Source organism: Epinephelus fuscoguttatus, linkage group LG15 (genome assembly GCF_011397635.1).
Source record: "Epinephelus fuscoguttatus linkage group LG15, E.fuscoguttatus.final_Chr_v1".
Taxonomy (NCBI): domain Eukaryota; kingdom Metazoa; phylum Chordata; class Actinopteri; order Perciformes; family Serranidae; genus Epinephelus; species Epinephelus fuscoguttatus.
This window is the reverse complement of record NC_064766.1, coordinates 14,606,595-14,625,204: the sequence shown is the minus strand read 5'-3', so window position 1 is coordinate 14,625,204 and position 18,610 is coordinate 14,606,595. Positions and strand designations below refer to the sequence as shown.

General features: G+C 40.3%; 1 protein-coding gene across 2 annotated transcripts in view; it reads right to left on the bottom strand.

Annotated features, from left to right (window-relative positions):
- The window catches only part of cadm3 (cell adhesion molecule 3), a 97,637-nt gene that overhangs the window by 21,449 nt on the left and 57,578 nt on the right, over positions 1-18,610 (bottom strand). For both annotated transcript variants that reach the window (XM_049597880.1, XM_049597879.1), the window contains exons 4-5: positions 17,076-17,228; positions 9,406-9,543 (exon numbers count right to left, since the gene is read on the bottom strand). In XM_049597880.1, the coding sequence (XP_049453837.1) occupies positions 9,406-9,543; positions 17,076-17,228 (291 nt within the window). The remainder of the gene's footprint in view (positions 1-9,405; positions 9,544-17,075; positions 17,229-18,610) is intronic.

The window sequence follows — 18,610 nt, the reverse complement described above, 5'->3', positions numbered from 1 at the left end:
TATTGTGCAGTCCTATCTTGTCACACGTTGATACTCGTACATCCGCACATTTGTCAATCTAAACACCATGCTTTATTATACATACCCCAAGTCATCATGTATGTTCAATTTATGGCATCAGTTCATGATATCATTGCCTTATCACTCGGGCTGCACCCTACAGTCAACCAAACGTTAGTCGACCAGAAAGGTCATTAGCCGGCAAGGTTTCGTTGGTTGCTTAGTTGCAGAAAAAAGCAAAGAAACGTGAAACTCTATTAAGAACTGCACCTTGTCAAAATAAATCAAATCCTATATGACTAGTTCATGTGGGAATTTAATTTGAAAGGACAGACGCAGGAAGTGGCCACACTCAGCAGTCAGACAGGAGTCACGTTAATTTCCAGGGCTGGTACCTGCGGTTATTACACAGGCTAGTAACAATAACATGTCGGGCAGGAAATCCAAAGTGTGGGATCATTTTGAAAAGGTGAAGGACGAACCCGAGGTGATATGTAAACTCATCTTCATTTGTCGGCTTGCTCAGTGTGTGTCGTGCACTTGTTGATAAAATATAGGCCTATATATTAATGAAGGTTCATTAGTACGGTTTTGTATTTCTCTGTAATGTAGCACAGTGTTAACAATGTTACTGATACTTTTCTTTCTCACACCTTGAACTCAAACCATTGTGTTGCCCCGCCCAAATTATATCATTTAATAATTAAATTAATATCAAAAATATGTGGGTGACTAGCCAGCTAATGGCCCTAAGTGACGACTATTGGGCGACTAGGAAGATTCTTAGTCAGGGGCAGCCATACTTATCAAATCATTTATTACTGTTGGAAAAAGTTCAAGAGTTTACAACAGTTCACAAAAATTCCAAATCATTACAAAAACATATCATATCATCAAAGCTGTCTTTTTAATGACTGATAAATCATTAAAAAAAGAATATAAATATTCAATTATATTTTTCCAGCACTAGTGGTAGTGTGTGCGGCATTCTTCTTCTTTAATATTTAAGATGGACAATACTCCAGCACCTGCTAAAAATTTAATGGGATGCCCGATCTTTTTTTCTTTTTATTAAAACTCCTATTCCTCGAATAAAAAGGTGGGCAACCGGCACATACTTGAGACTAACTTCCCCCAAGGTGGTGATGTAATGCAGATGAGGTGCCGGTGCTGCTGATGCTTCAACCCTCTAGCGTACAATCCACCATCAAATAATCATATTAGGAGAATCAAACAACTGGATGCAGCAATTACTGCGTCCAGCTTGTTTGGGCCTTTAAGGCTGGAGATGTGTGCCTGGGACCACTGTTTCTGGATTAGAGCTGAACAATTAGTCTCTTAATCAATTAGCCGATGTGACCACAATCACTTAGTCTCATAATGAGATGTAAAATGTTGTTTTTTTATAATCAAAGAAATGAATCTGCCAGTGCTTTATGTATTTTTAATGCAGATTCGACTGTGTGACATCTTGTGAGACGTGACCAAAAAAATAAATAAATAAAATGAATTTAGTCTATTTAAATTCATAACAGTCACCAGAGCAGAGGAAGTTATTGAGATATTTTGCTGTGTGTATAAATTTATCCATCCTAATGATCCTTTTTTTAATTCAAAAAATATTCTAATGCAGTAAATACTAATAAAGGATTTATTACAGTACAACTTTTGAACACCTGAATTTGCCCTCAGGAACCAGTAAAGGATTATCTTATCTTTTCTATTTGCAATCTTTGCTAAGTCCATGTTATGTTATCAACAGGTTTCTTTAATCAATTTATTGTTTCAAGACATTTATCGAGTAAAAAGGCCAATCATTAGCAGGGTTCTGCTTCTCATAAGTTAGTATTTGCAGCTCATCTCTGTTTATTATTGCTGCGAGATAAAGTAATGAAACTGAAGACCTTTTCCAATGTGATGTTTTACTGCTTTTCTTGAATATCTCTGGCTTTTAGACTGTTGGTCAGACAAAACAAGGCATTTAAAGTCGTTTGTAATGGGCATTTTTCACTGTACATTGACATTTTATGGACAAAACCCTAAAGTTATTAAGATAATGAATCTATAATCAAACTTTCATCCTGATTGTGGTTAAAAAATGATATAAAAGAAGACCAGATGGACCACTTTGCAAAGGTCGAGTGAATCAGTGGGTAAAACTCCTCATTATTCAAAAACTTTGCCAGCTGAACAAGGCGCTTAACCCCCAGCTCCTCCAGTGAAGCTGCTCAGCAGCCAAAAGTAGAAGACTCTGGTTCTACTTGGCATCTCCGAGGTGTGAAAAAGTGTAACTATGAATAGACAGCAATGCATGGCTTAACACCACCGTGCATGCTCAGCAGAAGCCCTTTACTGAATAAGAGGCGAGGTTTTAAAATAATCAAAACTCATCACTTTTAAGCTTGAATCAGATTAAGTCCAGTGAAAGTACTCAAGCCTGATTTGAGCGTTCATATGAGGTCATCTAATTTGGAAAGAGAGTTAAGTAGCCCTGATAGGGGATTACCGGGTGATCGTAGCTGTTGGGACGTATTTTGCTTCCGTCTTACTATGTCTGTCTCCTCTTGACCTACAGTACCTCCGGTGGTGGAGGTGACCAAGTACATTCACTCAAGTGTTGTACTTAAGTAACATTTTGAGATATAGTAACTCTTTTCTCTGCTGCCTCTACTTTACATCACAACAATTCAGATGTTTACAATGTGCTTTTTGACTTCACTGCATTTATTCTACAGTTAAAGTCCCTAGTTACTTTATAGATTAAGATTTTGCAAGCAAAATACATGTGCATCTTGGAAGATGTGCTTTACAAAGTTTTATAAAGTTGTTAAAAATTTCAACCACCTACGACAATGAATTCTGCTTATGTATTAGTGCGTCTGTCATAGTAATTAGTCCTGAAATGATTAGTCAATTAATTAACACGGCAAGAAACCCCCCAACAGAATATGTTTTCTTAATTAACAAGCAAAATGTCAATGCTTTGCTGGCGCCAGCTTCTCAAACGTAATACATTTCTGTTTTTCCTCATTTCATATCACTGCAAATTCTAATTTTCTGTGACTCTGGATGAATGGTAGGACTAAAACAAACAATTCGCAGTTTAGAACTTTGGGGAATTGTGATGGTCATATGTTTTATAGAATAAATGATTTTCAATAAACCAAAAAATATGTGACTTTTTAATAGAAAATGATAAATAGCATGAGTTGCAGTCCTACATTTGTTCCATTTTCCAAGTGCTGTGACTGACTGACTCGAATTTATTTCATTCTCAGAGAGTGTCAAGATGAATTTGCACTATGTGTGAAATGTCAACACTTAACTTTCTTCTATTAACACTTAATTTGTAAATCTTCCCTGTCACACATTTTACCCCAACCTCCTTTCAAAGCGACTTTCTGGCATTCTCTGAGCTGCAAATCGCAGGTTTTATATAATAAAGCAATCTCAGAGGAAACATTGTGCAAAATTAGTACTTTTAATACTTGGTGCAAACACTGTAGATTCTGTAATTTGAAGCATACATTTTAATGCAGTACTTTTACTTGTAAAGTTTTTTTTTTTTTTACATTGCTTTGCTGCTTTTCTAAGGATCTCAATACTTCTTCCACCACTGCCTCTTTCTCTAATGTCTCTCTCCATCTCGTCTCTTACGTCACATTGCTCCATACGGACACACGCCCATGTACCCCAAGCCATCCGCCCCACGTCCTGCATTATGACAATTTGGGCCGGTATTCAGCCTGTATAGCCTTAAGTGCCATCATAAATCCCCATTATCCCCAATCCAATACATCGATGTCACTAAATGATCCACAGCCCTTTCACACAGTACAACTAATACAGTCTTCAAAGCTCTTAGCCTTTCATTCTTCTCAATTACCACTCCCTTTCCCGCACTCACTTGCTCTCCATCTCCCCCCTCCCTTCTCCACTCTCTATCTAAATCCTCTTTCCGGATTTCTCTCTCCATTTCGTCAGCCTTCCCTCCTTCTTCTCCCCTCTCTCCTGTTGCGCTCTCCAGTCCCTTCTTCTTTAAAACTGGTCCCCCTTTGCTTCATCCTCTCCCCCCAGTCTGCGCTCCCACTCAGCCACAAAGCCGCCTCGCTTCTTCTTCTGTGGTTTTCTTAATTCCCCCTCTGCTCTCTCTTTCTCCGTCAGTCTCTCTCTTTGCAGCTTCCATCAGTGTCTCAGTATCCTTGCAGTTGCTCCGTCTATTTTTATGCGCACACACACACACACACACACACACACACACACACACACACACGCTTATTCACTCACTCCCTCTCTGTTCTCTGTTTTCTCGGCAGTCCCTCACTGTCACTTTCTTGATACAAGGCGTCTCTCTCTCCCTCCCTCACACACACACACACACACTCTACATCTGTGTCGCCCTCGTTCCCTTCTCGCTCTTTCCTTCTCTACTTCTTTCTTTTTACTGTCAGAGAAGCTGTCAGAGAAGCAGTGGTGAGCAGCAGTCTATGGGCTCATCTTTCCAATACACACACACACACACTTCAGCACAGGCTATAACTGCATGAATGAGAAGCTGTAATAATAGCACGCTGACCCGTAGTGCTCTTGCGCTATCTAGCCGGAGATGAGCACTGTGTGACAGTGTGTGTGTGTGTGTGTGTGTGTGTGTGTGTGTGTGTGTGTGTGTGTGTGTGATTATCATCTGTCCATTACTAGTGTTTGTGTGTTAAACCGAAGGTGTGTGTGAGTGTGTGTGTGTGAGAGAGAGAGAGAGAGAGAGAGAAAGAGTGTGTGTGCCATTCCAGCAATGACTGATTGGTGTTGTGCGGTGTCAGGACGGCTGGGCAAGGCCTCGAACACATCATCATTCACATCAAGTTGATCTCCTTCAAATCGCTATCTGTCTGTCTCTCTATTTTCTCTGTTCGCCCAGTATTTTAAAGGGTCGGTTCACCCAAATAACACAGCCAGTGTCCCTGTTCCTTTGGCTGCAACTCTGCTCCCAGACAGGACCATTGATTCAGCAAAACCCTAGATGATGTTTAACTGTTTTTTTTTTTACATTCACTGCCAACACTTTTGGCACCAAGTTATTTATTTCTGCAATGTTGTATGGTAGTGGGTAAAAGTCCTGGTTATGTCTTATAAACTACGGTTAAAGGAGCACAAAGTTGTGAGGAGTACTACTCAGCCTGTGAAAACAGTTATATGTCTTCTGTGACTCTGTAGGGCATTTTCCAAAGTCTGAGAAAACAACCCTGTGATGTATTGGAGACTCTACAACTTTTTTAACAAAAAGCCTGTGTTATAAACTGAAGCATGGATTTTTCAGAGACATGGAGCTTTACCAGACAGGGATGGTCTCATGAAAGATGCTGTCAAGTTGTATTATGGGAAATTCATGAATCCAAAGTTTTTAGAGCCTAACCCATACCAGGCAGGAAAAAGTCAGCCTTTGATACATTTTGACCATTCCTTTTAAAAAGAGGAACAGCTCTTGTGCACTCCTTAACTTTGTGGATGTGCATACTAATTTGCTGCGGTGCCCCTTTAAGGTATGGTTAAAAAAAAACCCATTCAGCTCCCACACCTCCACAATATTACTTTTCATTTTGCCACAGTGCACACTGCTCTCTGCAGCGGCACTGTATGTAAATATGTTGAATATACACATAATACCAGGGGATAGGACTATTTCTTCAGAAGAGGTAGTTCCTATAAAAACTCTTCACACCAAAGTCTGCAGCTTGCACAGAGTAATTAAAACATTTTCTTTTCCTGGAAAGACAGAGTGCTGCAAATACATTTTTACTAAAACTTTTCAAAGTCGTGAGCAGGGCTGCACGATTCTTGGTAATATGAGAATTACAAATTCTTTTTTCTAAGAATTAGAATTAGAGAAGAGTTAGTTCTCTCACTGTGCTCAGGGAAAGCTTTTATTTTCTTTGGTGACTGCATTGCTTGTCTGTAAAAGTGATCATCAACCCAGAGTATTACAAAAGGTTTCTAGGAGTTGGAGGAAATAAGTTCAGAAAGGAGAGCAGTAGAGTTGAGAGGATGGATTGTTTCATGGTAAACATAATTTGGATAAGATTTGCATTTTAACAGTTTGTGCAAAAGACTGAAAAACAGAAATAACATATGCGGCGGGACCTGAATCCGAATTATGTCAGTCGAATCGAATTTGGCTGTTTAATACTACTATTCGAGAATTTATTTATTTAAAAATCTATAAAGTTTTAAATTTGAATGGGCTCATCGGGACATTCAGTCTGACAATGGCATTCACGCAATTAAGTAAACAAGCTAACCGCAACTAACTTTCCGAAACTAGACATCAAACGAAAGCCAGAGACTGTATCATTTTAATTTGCTTTGAGCTGTAAATTCACCACTTTATCTTGTCCAGAGTTTACTGTACCAAAGAATATCGTGAAAGTCAAGAGCAATCTCTCTGAAGCTAAATCTGGGGTACAAAATGTCCCCAGAGGTACGTTGCACCGTACACTGACCGTACATTAGCGCAACTTGATGCAATCCTAGTTGACTGAGGGGTCTCCAACTGATGATTCGAATCTCTGACTTTCAGGGGGCAGCCCTGGTACATGTGCCTTCATGTGTACTACTTTTCCTAATAAAATTGTTGATTCAGTGACTTCACAATACTCTGATATTGTATTTTTACAGTCTACATTAAGATGTTGGTGACAGTCAGGTTTAGCCGTCAACTCTGGCTTCATCCCAATTTGTTAACGTAACAACAGCAAGCATGCAGAGCATAAGCTACTTAGTTTACTGAGGTTGTCCCCACAAACAGACTGTGTGAGATAGAGCCAAACTGTTCTATGTGTAATGATATCATGTTTTTATCAGGGCTCATCATTGCACATTAGCAAACAACCAGCTCTGACCCAGCATTTTGACAGAATGACTGGTGATATAATGTAATGTTGCTGCTTTCTACTTTTGGCTAGCTAGTTGGCAAAAGTTAACAAAGGGCTCGGCTGCCTTATTGTGGTGGATTATGCTAGCTATCTCTTTAGCAAACAGTCCCATCCTGCATTAGCTCATCTCAATGCTCTTCACACTGTTTTCACATTTATACGTTTATAATGGCAGCGAAAACCCTAAATATCTCTGGTAGAGCCAACGTACATTTACAGTAACATCAGTGCTTTGTAAACGTTAGAAAAGCTGCAGGCAAGGCTTGTGTCTGCCTCCCACGTAACCATGATGAAAGATTGGACACTCCTTGCAGTGACCCAGCCTGACCTCACAGAAAGCTTTGTGGCTTATTTGGTTTGTTGTTGGCGAAGTGGTACTGTAGGTTCAGCAGCAATCTGTCAGCCTTGAAATGCATTTGTATGTACCGCAGCAGGGACAAATTATGAGCCTTCATTCTAAATATGCAACCCCCCAAAGCAAATATGGCAGAATTGTTGTCCATCAGATATGAGATTACAAATGTGTCCGAATCAAAATTGTAATCTCCTAATGATTAATCGTGCAGCCCTAGTTGTGAGCACTACAAACAACATTGCATTCACCCCATTATACGAAATCACTGGCAGAAATCTCAAGAGACGGATATCTCAAAATCTGGACAAATAAAACCAAAGCTATCTGTGTTGCCTGATACCATTACAGGTAAGAGGAAAAATACATCTTTTTTTTTTTTTTATTTTAGGTGAGCTCAACCTTTGAACAAAAATCCAATCTCTCTGAAAAACCAACAATCTCCAGACTCCTCTGTCTCCTGCTTTTAGTTCAGCAGTAACAAAAAGACCAGATAATCTGTCCTCAGGCGGGCAGCTCTCCCATACCTCCTTCTCTTTGTAGCTTCAGTCCATTCTTTTGATTCATTTCAATCCATAATTATAGCAAACACTACCACTGCCAAGGCATCGGGACACAAGACGGGCATTTTTGCATTACAAAGCCGTGTAGAGTGTAGCATTTTCACATCAATAAATCATTATCATATTATATCATCGTATTATAATGGTGTAATTACTGTAGAAAAGGCCACTGCAAATAAGCTCCACCAGTCTGAACACTGCAGTTTACACAGACTTAGCGGGACATCTGCTGGAGAGCTTTGCAGGCAGACAGAGGGCGCTGTTCTTCCAGTGCAAACAGAGCTTTAAAGCTTATAGAGTTTCTGGTGAAGGCAGATGGCGGAAGGAGCAAAAGGGTGACAGAAACAACACTTCCAACATGTTTGTTCTGCTCGGTAAAGCAAAACAGAAAACCTTTGACTGATGAAGCAACAAGAGGCAGGGGGGTTTACGGGAAACATGGTCGCAATTTGGAGAAACGCTACCACTGCCAATACCACTGGTGTGACTCAGAGGCTGCCAATCGTCTCCACGGTTTTCAGTTTATCTGTTAGAAAGACGCCGGCTAATTTGTCCTCTCATGACATCCTCACTGCACTCTCTCTGCCTCTCCCTTTCTCTTCCCCGCTCATTTCTCCCGTTTATCTGTAACAAAAAACCAGTCGGTCTGACCTCATGCAAAGCTCTCTCTATCTCTGTTTCTCTGTTCGACCTCATCCCTTCATCCTCTCCTCCGCCCTGCCTTTTATTGCTGGATTCTGTCGTTATCCCAGGCTAGATCCGACCCACGCTATCTCTGGCTCTCTGTTGTGTCACTCCCAGTAGCAGATATGTTGCAGCTCAACAGATGACACACACACACACACACACACACACACACACACTTGCACAAATAAACCCTGCATCAACACACACTCAAAATACAATAACAGCAAACACATACACAGCTCCCGGATACATGCATAGGCACAAATTTACAGGATCAGGACGTGAAGGAATGATTGGAAAGAAGGGCACAAACACAAACACACTCGCAGCATGTCCATGCACTCGCGCACACAGGCAGCGAGCTCTAGCACTTGCGCACACACACATATGCAGGCACAGGTTTAGGACACACAGAGAGACAGCAGGCAACGTGGCAAGGACACAATACACACGCAGCATGATCTCACACACACAAGCTACTCTCTCACACACATACATAATCAAATACACACACAAATGCTCATACATGAGGCACAAATTCGTACTCGTGTACAAACATACACACATTCACAAATCCCCATGCACAGTCATTACTGCAGGATCACACAAACACTTACTGTGAGCACACAGAGATACACACAAACGCACAAGCACAAACCACATTCTCTCATTCCTACGGACTATCCTTGTAGCTACACACACACACTGTCCTACACACACATTACCACACCCATGCGCTTCCTTAACTCACACACAGATCCAGCATGAGTACAAGCCAGAGTACAACAACAGACACATCCAACTCACAATTTCTGACCCCACACACACACACACATACACACACACAGAGCAACCACACACTCCCTGTGTCTCTCACCTTCCAGCTCCTGGTCGTCTCGGAACCAGCGCAGCCTGGCAGGGGGTTTGCTGCCTGCACTGGTGCAGGTCAGGGTGACTTTGCCCCCCTCCGGCACTGGATTCTCAAAGCCCAAGATCTGAGGTTTACCGGGCACACCTAGAGAGACACAGAAAGAGTTAGAGAGTTAGAGAGAGAGAGAGAACTTCCATGCTGCAGGGCTCACCTTGTAGCCAGAAAAAGTGGGAAAAAAATCAAAGAAAGGTCAACGGCTGAGCTAACAAGTACTGCATAAGTTGTTGTGCACTGTGTGGAATTTGGAGCAAAATGAATATCAACAGCAAAATTTGACACGCCATCCTCAATATCACAGACAAGCTTGAATTTATTAGGTCAATTTTGAAAGCTCTGATGGAAACCAGCTTGGAGAAAAATAATGATGCAGGCTTGCAATGATTTGACTCAAAAATGGTTCAGAGTCATTGCACAGCAGCTCAGAATGACTGCAAAGCTTCTGTTCACCACGACTTTCCAGAAGCATCAAAGCTACTGTCTCCCCATCAGTGTCCACCAGAGCACCAAGGGGCAGATGCACTAGAATATTTTTATGTTTTCCTGGCAAGCGACCACTTACGGCTGTGCAAATAATGACTACTGTGACTCAGAGGGAAAGGCAGACGTAGCTTAATGTTACAGCATCATACAGAGTTTAACACTAAAGAGTGCTGTTAGAGCTGTGGTCTCTGACAAAAGGTGACGTGCTTTCGTGATTTCGCCCGAACTGTAACCAAATAGCGTTTGTTCTTAAATTGAACCAAGAGAATAATTTGCCAAATATCAATAAGCTCATGTAAAAACTGTGAAGATAAAATTTGATTAAAAAGAACATTTGCATCCAGCAGTAACATGATGCCAGGGACTGCTGTGGCACTAAAAGCTCAGCAGGCGTTGATAGCGGAAACATTACATTTTTTAATGACATTGACAAAGAAACTATATTCAGTGTGGATCAGTTATTTCTTGTCCGTACCCAAACCTGCTCACTTTAATAAGATCAGAATCAGGCCACATAACAATTTGGCGTATTGAATCGGTGTATCACTAGTTATACAAATAAAGATATGCCTTATCATTGATAAACGTGTTCAGATTGTTTCATATATCTATTAGCACTATCAAATGTTGGGTTTTTGAAATTGTGATTCATTGCAGAGGGCTATTAGTAATACGGGGGAGTTTTACAATAACATACTGAGTCTGACTAAAATTTCCTTTATAAATGCATCATGAAAAGTTCAGATTCTAAGTGCACAGCAGTCATGACATGAACCACACTTTTAGTAAGACTTGAAAACATTGCAGAAGCGAACAGAAACTGAATATAGAGGCAAAAAGACACATACAGTCCCCCATTAACTGTACATGCCTACAGCACTTGTGGCTCATATCAAGTATCGCAACATTTGCCGACTGAGATGAACATGGAAATGCCATGAATTCAGTGTGAAAAATGATTATTTCTATGGGTAATAATGTGTCACTGAAAACTGAATTTGAATCATTTGTATTTGAATTTGAACTGATCAACTTAAGCAACTGCATTGAGAACTGAAAATGAATCACATCATTTTTAGTTTTATTGTTTAACTTGAATAACTACATTAATAAAATCAGTCTGAACTGCACAACTTTAAATTGAATTCATTAGTTGGAACTGAATGCTCATAAACATGAAACTGAATGTGATATCATGAAATTGAATTCAGTTGCTCTGAAACTGTATTTGATCCTCACTGAAAATTCAACTCTCTTTACCTCCATTTTCAGTTTGTGCAACTAAAATTCGGTTCTTGCAATTCCGTTTCAGTTCACTGAGACCCACTTTCGGATGCCGACAAAGAGCAGTCAAGTACAGATAACAGAACTCCTTTTCTAGTACTGTAACGTACTGCTGCCCGCTCTCCTCTCAGCGAAGTAGTCTCCTGGCAGCAAGGGTTGGACCCAAAACCTAACCCTAAGCACAAGCACAAGCAGGGGCTATTTGAATGCGAAGACAATGAACATGAAATTAATGAGCCGTGCTGCTTTTAAACTGAAAGACCACACTCTTGAATAAAGATAGAAAAATAGTCCAACTCTCTTGGTCATTGATATCACTGGGAGAAAATGGTCGTTATAGTACGTGACAAGGAGTTCTGTGAATCTGTACCTCATTGCTCTTCCTCAACATCAGGATGTCTGTCTGAGTCAAGTGAAACTGGATTGCCAGAACTGAATTTCTATTGTGAGAACTGATCGAGCAAGTATAGAGTGCTGAACTTTCAATGAGGATCAAACACAGTTTCAGAGCAACTGGATTAGATTTCATAATATTACACTCAGTTTTGAGTTTATTCAGTTCAAAACTGATAGATTCAATTTCCAAATGTGTTGTTTAGATTCAGTTTTTCAATAAAATTATTCAAATTAAACAATAAAAATTCAAGCGAGGTGATTGAAATTCATTTTTAATGCAATTATTCAAGTTGAGCGTATCAAATTCAAATATAAATGATTCAAATTCAGTTTCTAGTGACACTTATTTCTGCCCATAGTAATCCCTTTAAAACCAGCAGAACGAGCTCTGCATTAACTCTGACAGCCTTGGCATTTCTACAATTCAAGTCAGACTGACTGTTCATTCTCAGAACTCCAGGTCAGTTCAAAATGTCAAGTAAATTATATTTAGCAGAGATTATTAAATACGACTCCCAGAATTCATTAGTTAAAAGCCAAGGTGGGAGTTAGAATGACTCAGGCACTGGTGCCTTGTGTGATAGTTTGCAAGTAAAACTGAGTGGGACAGAGGGATGACATCAGCCAAAGGTCAGATTCAAACTGGCTTTAGCCAAGTGAGCCACCAAGACACCCCGAGCCAAACCAAAATCTCATGATATATCTTCCTCTCCCAGAGGTGTTCTTCCAAATTCCGGCACAGTCAGTAAAAATAAGAACATTTTTGCTTAATTACTATTTTAACATGGAGCCCAAGTTGAAGAGAAAACAACACAAGCAGGAGAAGGAATCTACAAATCCACTCTGCCAAATATTTTAGAATCCACTCTCCACCACCGTGGTCGAAGGCAAGAGTGAAAAAAAAACTTTTCTTGCCGTACTCCATCTGGAGCCGTTGTGGGCGGCACTTTTCTCCAAGTGTTGGCGGAGTTTACTGTCATTCTGCTTTTGAAAATAATGAACATTCGGTTTGCCATCTAAGGTAGGAGAGAGAGAGAGTGATGGCCAGAGAGAGAAAGAGTGAGAGCTGAAAGACTGGAAGCGGAGAGTTAGACAGAAAAGTAAAGATAGTGAGAAGAGACCAAGTCATTAAGGAAAGCCAGGAGGGAAACTGTTATATTTTCATTAAAACTGACAAGATTTTGTACCAATTATTGAAATTTGTGACATTTTTCAGGCCAGAAAAATGTAGAATTTTAGAGAGAAAGAAAGATAGACAGAGAGAAAGACAGATAGACAGATAGATAGATAGATAGATAGATAGATAGATAGATAGATAGATAGATAGATAGATAGATAGATAGATAGATAGATAGATAGATAGAAGGGGTGTAGCAATCCATCAATCTTGATCAATGTATCGATTAGTGATTAACAGTCCAATATCATCAGCCCAAAGTGAAAACATCGATCCATAGCAACATCCAGATGATACCAGGCACCAGGCAGATAATGGCAAGCAGCCAATGAAAAGACAGTGCAGATAACGTTATTTGCTCGGGAATAAATCAGCAGTGTGAAAATATTTAGGATTTCTGAGAAAATACGGGTCAGACAGACAAACAAAGCACAATGCCATTATGAGCTCTAATACTCAGGAACCGTAATGTACCTGCGTGGCCCGGCATCTCACTCTGCTAACTTCTCACCACGGCAACATTGGCTGCTGTGTTTCAACAGTGCTGGGGCAATAAAATGTGCACTCAGACTAAAATCCAACGGTGCTATTCTATCGGGAGATGCAGTGACTTAAACCAACAGTGACTAAGTTAAAGTATAAATAATACATGTAATTTGTTAAGCTATGAGTAAAGGGAAAGTCCACTAGTCGCTAGGCTAGGCTAGCAAACAACGATTCTTTTGTCTATGAAACGTTATTATTGAGCTGAATTTTACACTTTTGTTAAAGGATTTTGTTGATATCTTTTATGGCTCTTAGGAAAAGTTTGCCTTCAGGGCGTTAAGCCAGACAGCCCTGAAATTTTCGGGAAAAGATCATGTTTTGGGTTAAAATGAAAACAAAAATTTTGCCAGAAACCAATTCTGTGTGCTGTTTTATGTGTTAGTGGAGTCAGTTTAAAGCAGACTTTACTGCACTTAACTAGTTACAATAATTTATGATTATTTGTGTTGTTTTTATCTTCTATGGCCAAAAGCAAATCTCATCTCTGATCAATCGTAAGCCCCTGAATGTAATCGAAATTATATTGTGGCAGATTTTGTGATATCAGCGAATAACATTGCCCAAAGAATCAATAAAATATTGTATCATGATGAAACTAGTGATTTATAACCCTAACAGATAGATAGATCGATAGATAGATAGATAGATAGATAGATAGATAGATAGATAGATAGATAGATAGATAGATGAAGTGTCTCCCCTGCAGGTAGACAAGCAAACAGACACAGACACGGAAGTACCAATATAAAGTGCAGTGAACTAACCAAGGTATAGATCAAAAAAATAAAAATGTGGTCAATTTTTAATGTAGCAGTATTTGATGTAGTGCACTGTGTGCGGAAGCTCTCTGGCAGTAAAGTAGCATTGAATATTAATGAGGGAATAATACTGCACATATAGAATTGGCTGGAGAAGCCCTGTCGAGACCCTTTCCCCTACAAGGAGAATAAAAGAGAATAAAGCCATTATAAATTATTCTCTGCTTAGCTCAGGAGAGAGCAGCGAGGCATGCCACACATTTTACACTAACAGACACACAACCATTTAAAACTGACCGTACTCAGCAGTTGTGCGCCCGCATGCGTTTGTGCATGTGTCTGTCAAAACCTTGCACATGTCAAAACAAGAATAAAACACCCACACACACATGGATGCTGCGGTGCCAAAACTCGATGTCTGTGGCTGATTTTCCCATAGGGGTCCATGCGTTTTAGACATTTTACCATACATTTTTAATGGTTTGGCTCCCTCTCAGGGGTCATGAAATATTTATTGAACTCAGAATACAGTGTCACAGCCGTCAATTACAGCGAATAAAAAATGCTTGAAATCACAATTACTGCAAAATTGGAAGAGATATGGAGGAGTGATTCTCATGTTAATTTGAAATTAAGGAGCTAATGTAGACCCGCCTTCACCCTTGCTTCCACACACATACTCCCCTCCCCCCCTTACACACACACACACACACGCGCGCGCACACACACACACACACACACACACACACACACACACACACCATCACATTAACATTTCAGGCGTTCTGTTCATGCTGTTGTCCAAAGCAACTATATTTAATTATTTTCGATATACTTTGCAGCACTGCCAAAACATTTCAGTAAATATCAACAAAATGATTTATTCAAGGACGCTACCACAGCTGCGGACTGACAAACCCCAAATTTGGGGAGCAACCATGTGGCCTCTCAGCTACATAACAGCCGTTCTAAGCCACCCTGCCCCACCCTAAATATCAAAATTTCAGCATCTCGTTTTCACTTGGTGCATTTTCCAAGTGAATTAGGCAGACACCCTCTGCAGCTCAGTTCCCATCCAAGAATTTGTTGGCAAATTATTGTGTATTGAATTAGAAAAGCTCAGAGAAAATATCTAAAATTGATTTAGAAAAACCCCTCCAAAATATCACAAACATGTATGCTCTGTCTATATCAGAAGGCAGGCAAAATTAAGCAATGGAAGCTCATTTACTGAATAAATGTCGATGCAGTTTTTTTGTGATCAGCACAAAGAATGCCTCAGTTTCATTATACAGCAATTCAAAAGTGGCATCATACGCCCTGAAATATTGGCTGTAAAACTGCCCACCGCAACCTCCCAGGAATATTAGACCAGCTGTCTCTCTCATGTATACAGTAAGTCTCCATTGTGGTGTGGTGTGGCCATTAGTTGGTGCATTAAAGTATTGCCAAGCCCAATACTTTGTTCTCATCTTCAAGTAAAACCACGGAAATATGGCCAGAATGAGGAACAATAACAACTTGCCTGGTAAAAATCAATACTTGAAAGACTGTTTGTGGGTGTCCAAAGCCGATTAGCCCAATATCCAATCAATAAACAGACCCTACTCAGCAGTGACAGCATGACCACAATTTATTGCAGGCTGCAGGGAAGCATCACACATAGGCAATAACATCCATCTCAAAGGAGATGAGTGGAGCCGGTTTATCTCCGCCCAAGAGTCATATGAGGTCACAACCTTACACAAAGGTTAACGCTGTAAGCAAGGATCTGGATCAAACTAGATGAAGGCATCACAGGGAAGGCTAAGGGTGCAAAACATCAGAGACCATAAAAGGGATACTTTATTATGATCTTTTTTGGAATTCATGTGTGACACGGCAGATTGGCAGTTTTACATGACATAGAGAGAACAGAATCTAACAAAAAGATGCAATGAGCTTGCATTATGGGCAACGTAGGATGCAGTGTTTCGCAGCTTTACCCATACTGGGGACTAAAAGTCAGGATAAATCAGCCTTCGCTGCATTGATTGCAGACATTATTTTCTAATCCGTCTTTCATAAGTCCTCTAACTTTATGGGAGTGAAACACTAAACTGCTGTAGTAGCAATACTTTGCCTCATGCCAACAGGCAGCCTCTCCTAGCATGTCACACTTACAATGGACATCCACGGGGTCAAACTTCACTCTGCTTGGAGAGAGGGTAAACTCTGCAGGGTAGGTCAGGCTAACACAATGCCACAGCGGTGTATCAAGGTGAATTTGAGCCACTTTCTCATAATTCCTAAGTTGAACTACTCTGTCATTTCATAGGCCTACGTTTTCTGTGTGTCGTCTGAAAAATCGATGTGAAATTGTTACAAACAACGTGACAACTACTGAGACGATAAGAAAAGATGCCAAAACCTTCGAATCATCCATTTAGATTTGTCACACTCTCACAGGTTGGGAGAGAAATTAAGACCGACTGCAGTCAAGCTGATTTGTACAGCCGTCAATCAGTCTCAAAGGAGACATGCCTGAGTATGAACACGAGGCAAGAATGTCATTCTGCACCATTAGGCCTCAGTGAGAACAGAGAACACTGTTTTCAGAAAAGCCTAAATAGAAAAGAAAAATCTGAAGAAACCTGAGGATGGCCTCACAGAGGGATCCTCCTTTATGGACAGACAGGAGATAGAACGGTTAGGATTAATAGAGTAAATGGAGTTTTAAATTGTATGTTATCTTTTCTTTAAATCCAGAAAACCTATTTAACACTGCTTTTTTGCAGCAGCAGCAGCAACATCAAAAAAATGAATATGCTAATATACATGACAGCTGGATAGAAACAGTCCAGGGTTTATTTCAAGGTCTGGAAAAGTTGCAACCCCTGTTTTTGGCATCATCATGGTGACAGACTTTCCCCCAATATGCACAGTGTGTGATAGTGTGAATATGCAATGTGTGTCTGTGTGTTTGTGTGACCCACCTAGCACAGTGACTGTGGCTCGGGCGGTGCGGACCGGCATGGTGAAGATGGAGCAGGTGTACTCGCCCTCGTCGGACAGCTGCACGTCAGCGATGGTTATGGAAAGCTCGGTGGGTGTCGAGCGGTGCAGCTGGATGCGGTTATCTCTCAACGCTGATGGAGGAAGAGGAACAGGATATCAATAATTAGAAATGTGCATATATAATTGATCTGCTTTATGAATTATTTGAGATTTAGGTTGTAAAAGGTGTGTTTTAATGATTTTATCTATTTTCTTACTTTAACTGTTAGGTTCTTTTTTACATTTTAAATTTTCTAACTTATATACTTGTATTTCTAACAACTTATATATGTATATATATATATATATATATATATATATATATATATATATATATACATATATATGTATATATATATATATATATATATATATATATATATATATATACATACTGATCGATATATATATTCCATGAAAAATATATTTTTCATGGATTTCTAATAGTTTTCTCATATTTGCCACGTGCTGGAGTCTTGTTCTAATGAAGGGGAAGAAAAGAAAGGAAGAGGAAGAGGAGGCAGAGAAAGGGAGCAGGGTATGATCCAGGAAGAAGAGACCGAAAGACAGTAGAGATATGTGCAAAAGAAAAGAGGAAAAGTGGGGGAAAAGATGAGGGGGTGACAAAAGGGGGAGTTGGGGGAGGACAGATGAGAGAGGTGCATGTGTAAGGAGGTGGGAGAAGCAAAGTGACAAAAGACAGGTGAGAAGGAAGGGGGAAATGGAGCAAGAGGAAAGAAGAAGGGTGCACGGGAAGATGTAAGGATTAAGCAACGGAGGTGGCAGAGAGATTGGGGAGGGAAAAGGGAAGATGGATAAAAAATACCAGGTGAAATATGGAGAAAGATCAGGGAGAGGAGGGTGAAAAGAGGCGAAGGAGAAAGATCTGGAAAGGATAGCAAGAAGAAAGGCTTAAAAGAAGAAGAAAAGGGGAAAAGAGCAAGGAAAGGTACATCGGAAGAGAGCAGAGAAATGGGGAGAGAAGATGAAAGAAAAAGTGGAAAAGGGAAGGAAAGTCAAAGGGGAAAACTGGGATTGCACAGTTTTGAGAAAGCAGTGAAAGAAACAATGTCAGGAAATGGAGAAGAAGTGGGAATGTAGTGGGAAAAAAGGGAGGTAGGAAGAGAGTAAGAAAGCATGTAAAAGAGGGTGAACAAGGTTGGGGAGGGCAGAGTAAGAGGGAAAGAGGAAAGTAAGAAAGATGATGTGCAGAATTTAAATCATGGGAAAGAGAAAGGTAAAATGGAGAGGAGGAGGGAGGGAGGAGGGAGAAGGTGTTTAGAAAGAAAATGATGTAAGAGGGAGAGAGACGAGGGGGAGGAGGAGGAGAAGGAGGAGTGATGAAGACGAGGTGAGAGAGAAGGAAAAAATAGCCGAGATGTGAGCGCAAGCAAGGCAAAGAAAGACAAAGGGGGGAGTAAAGTAGGGAGACGCAAATTGAGAATGAGAGACGAGAGAGAGCGCGAGGGATAAA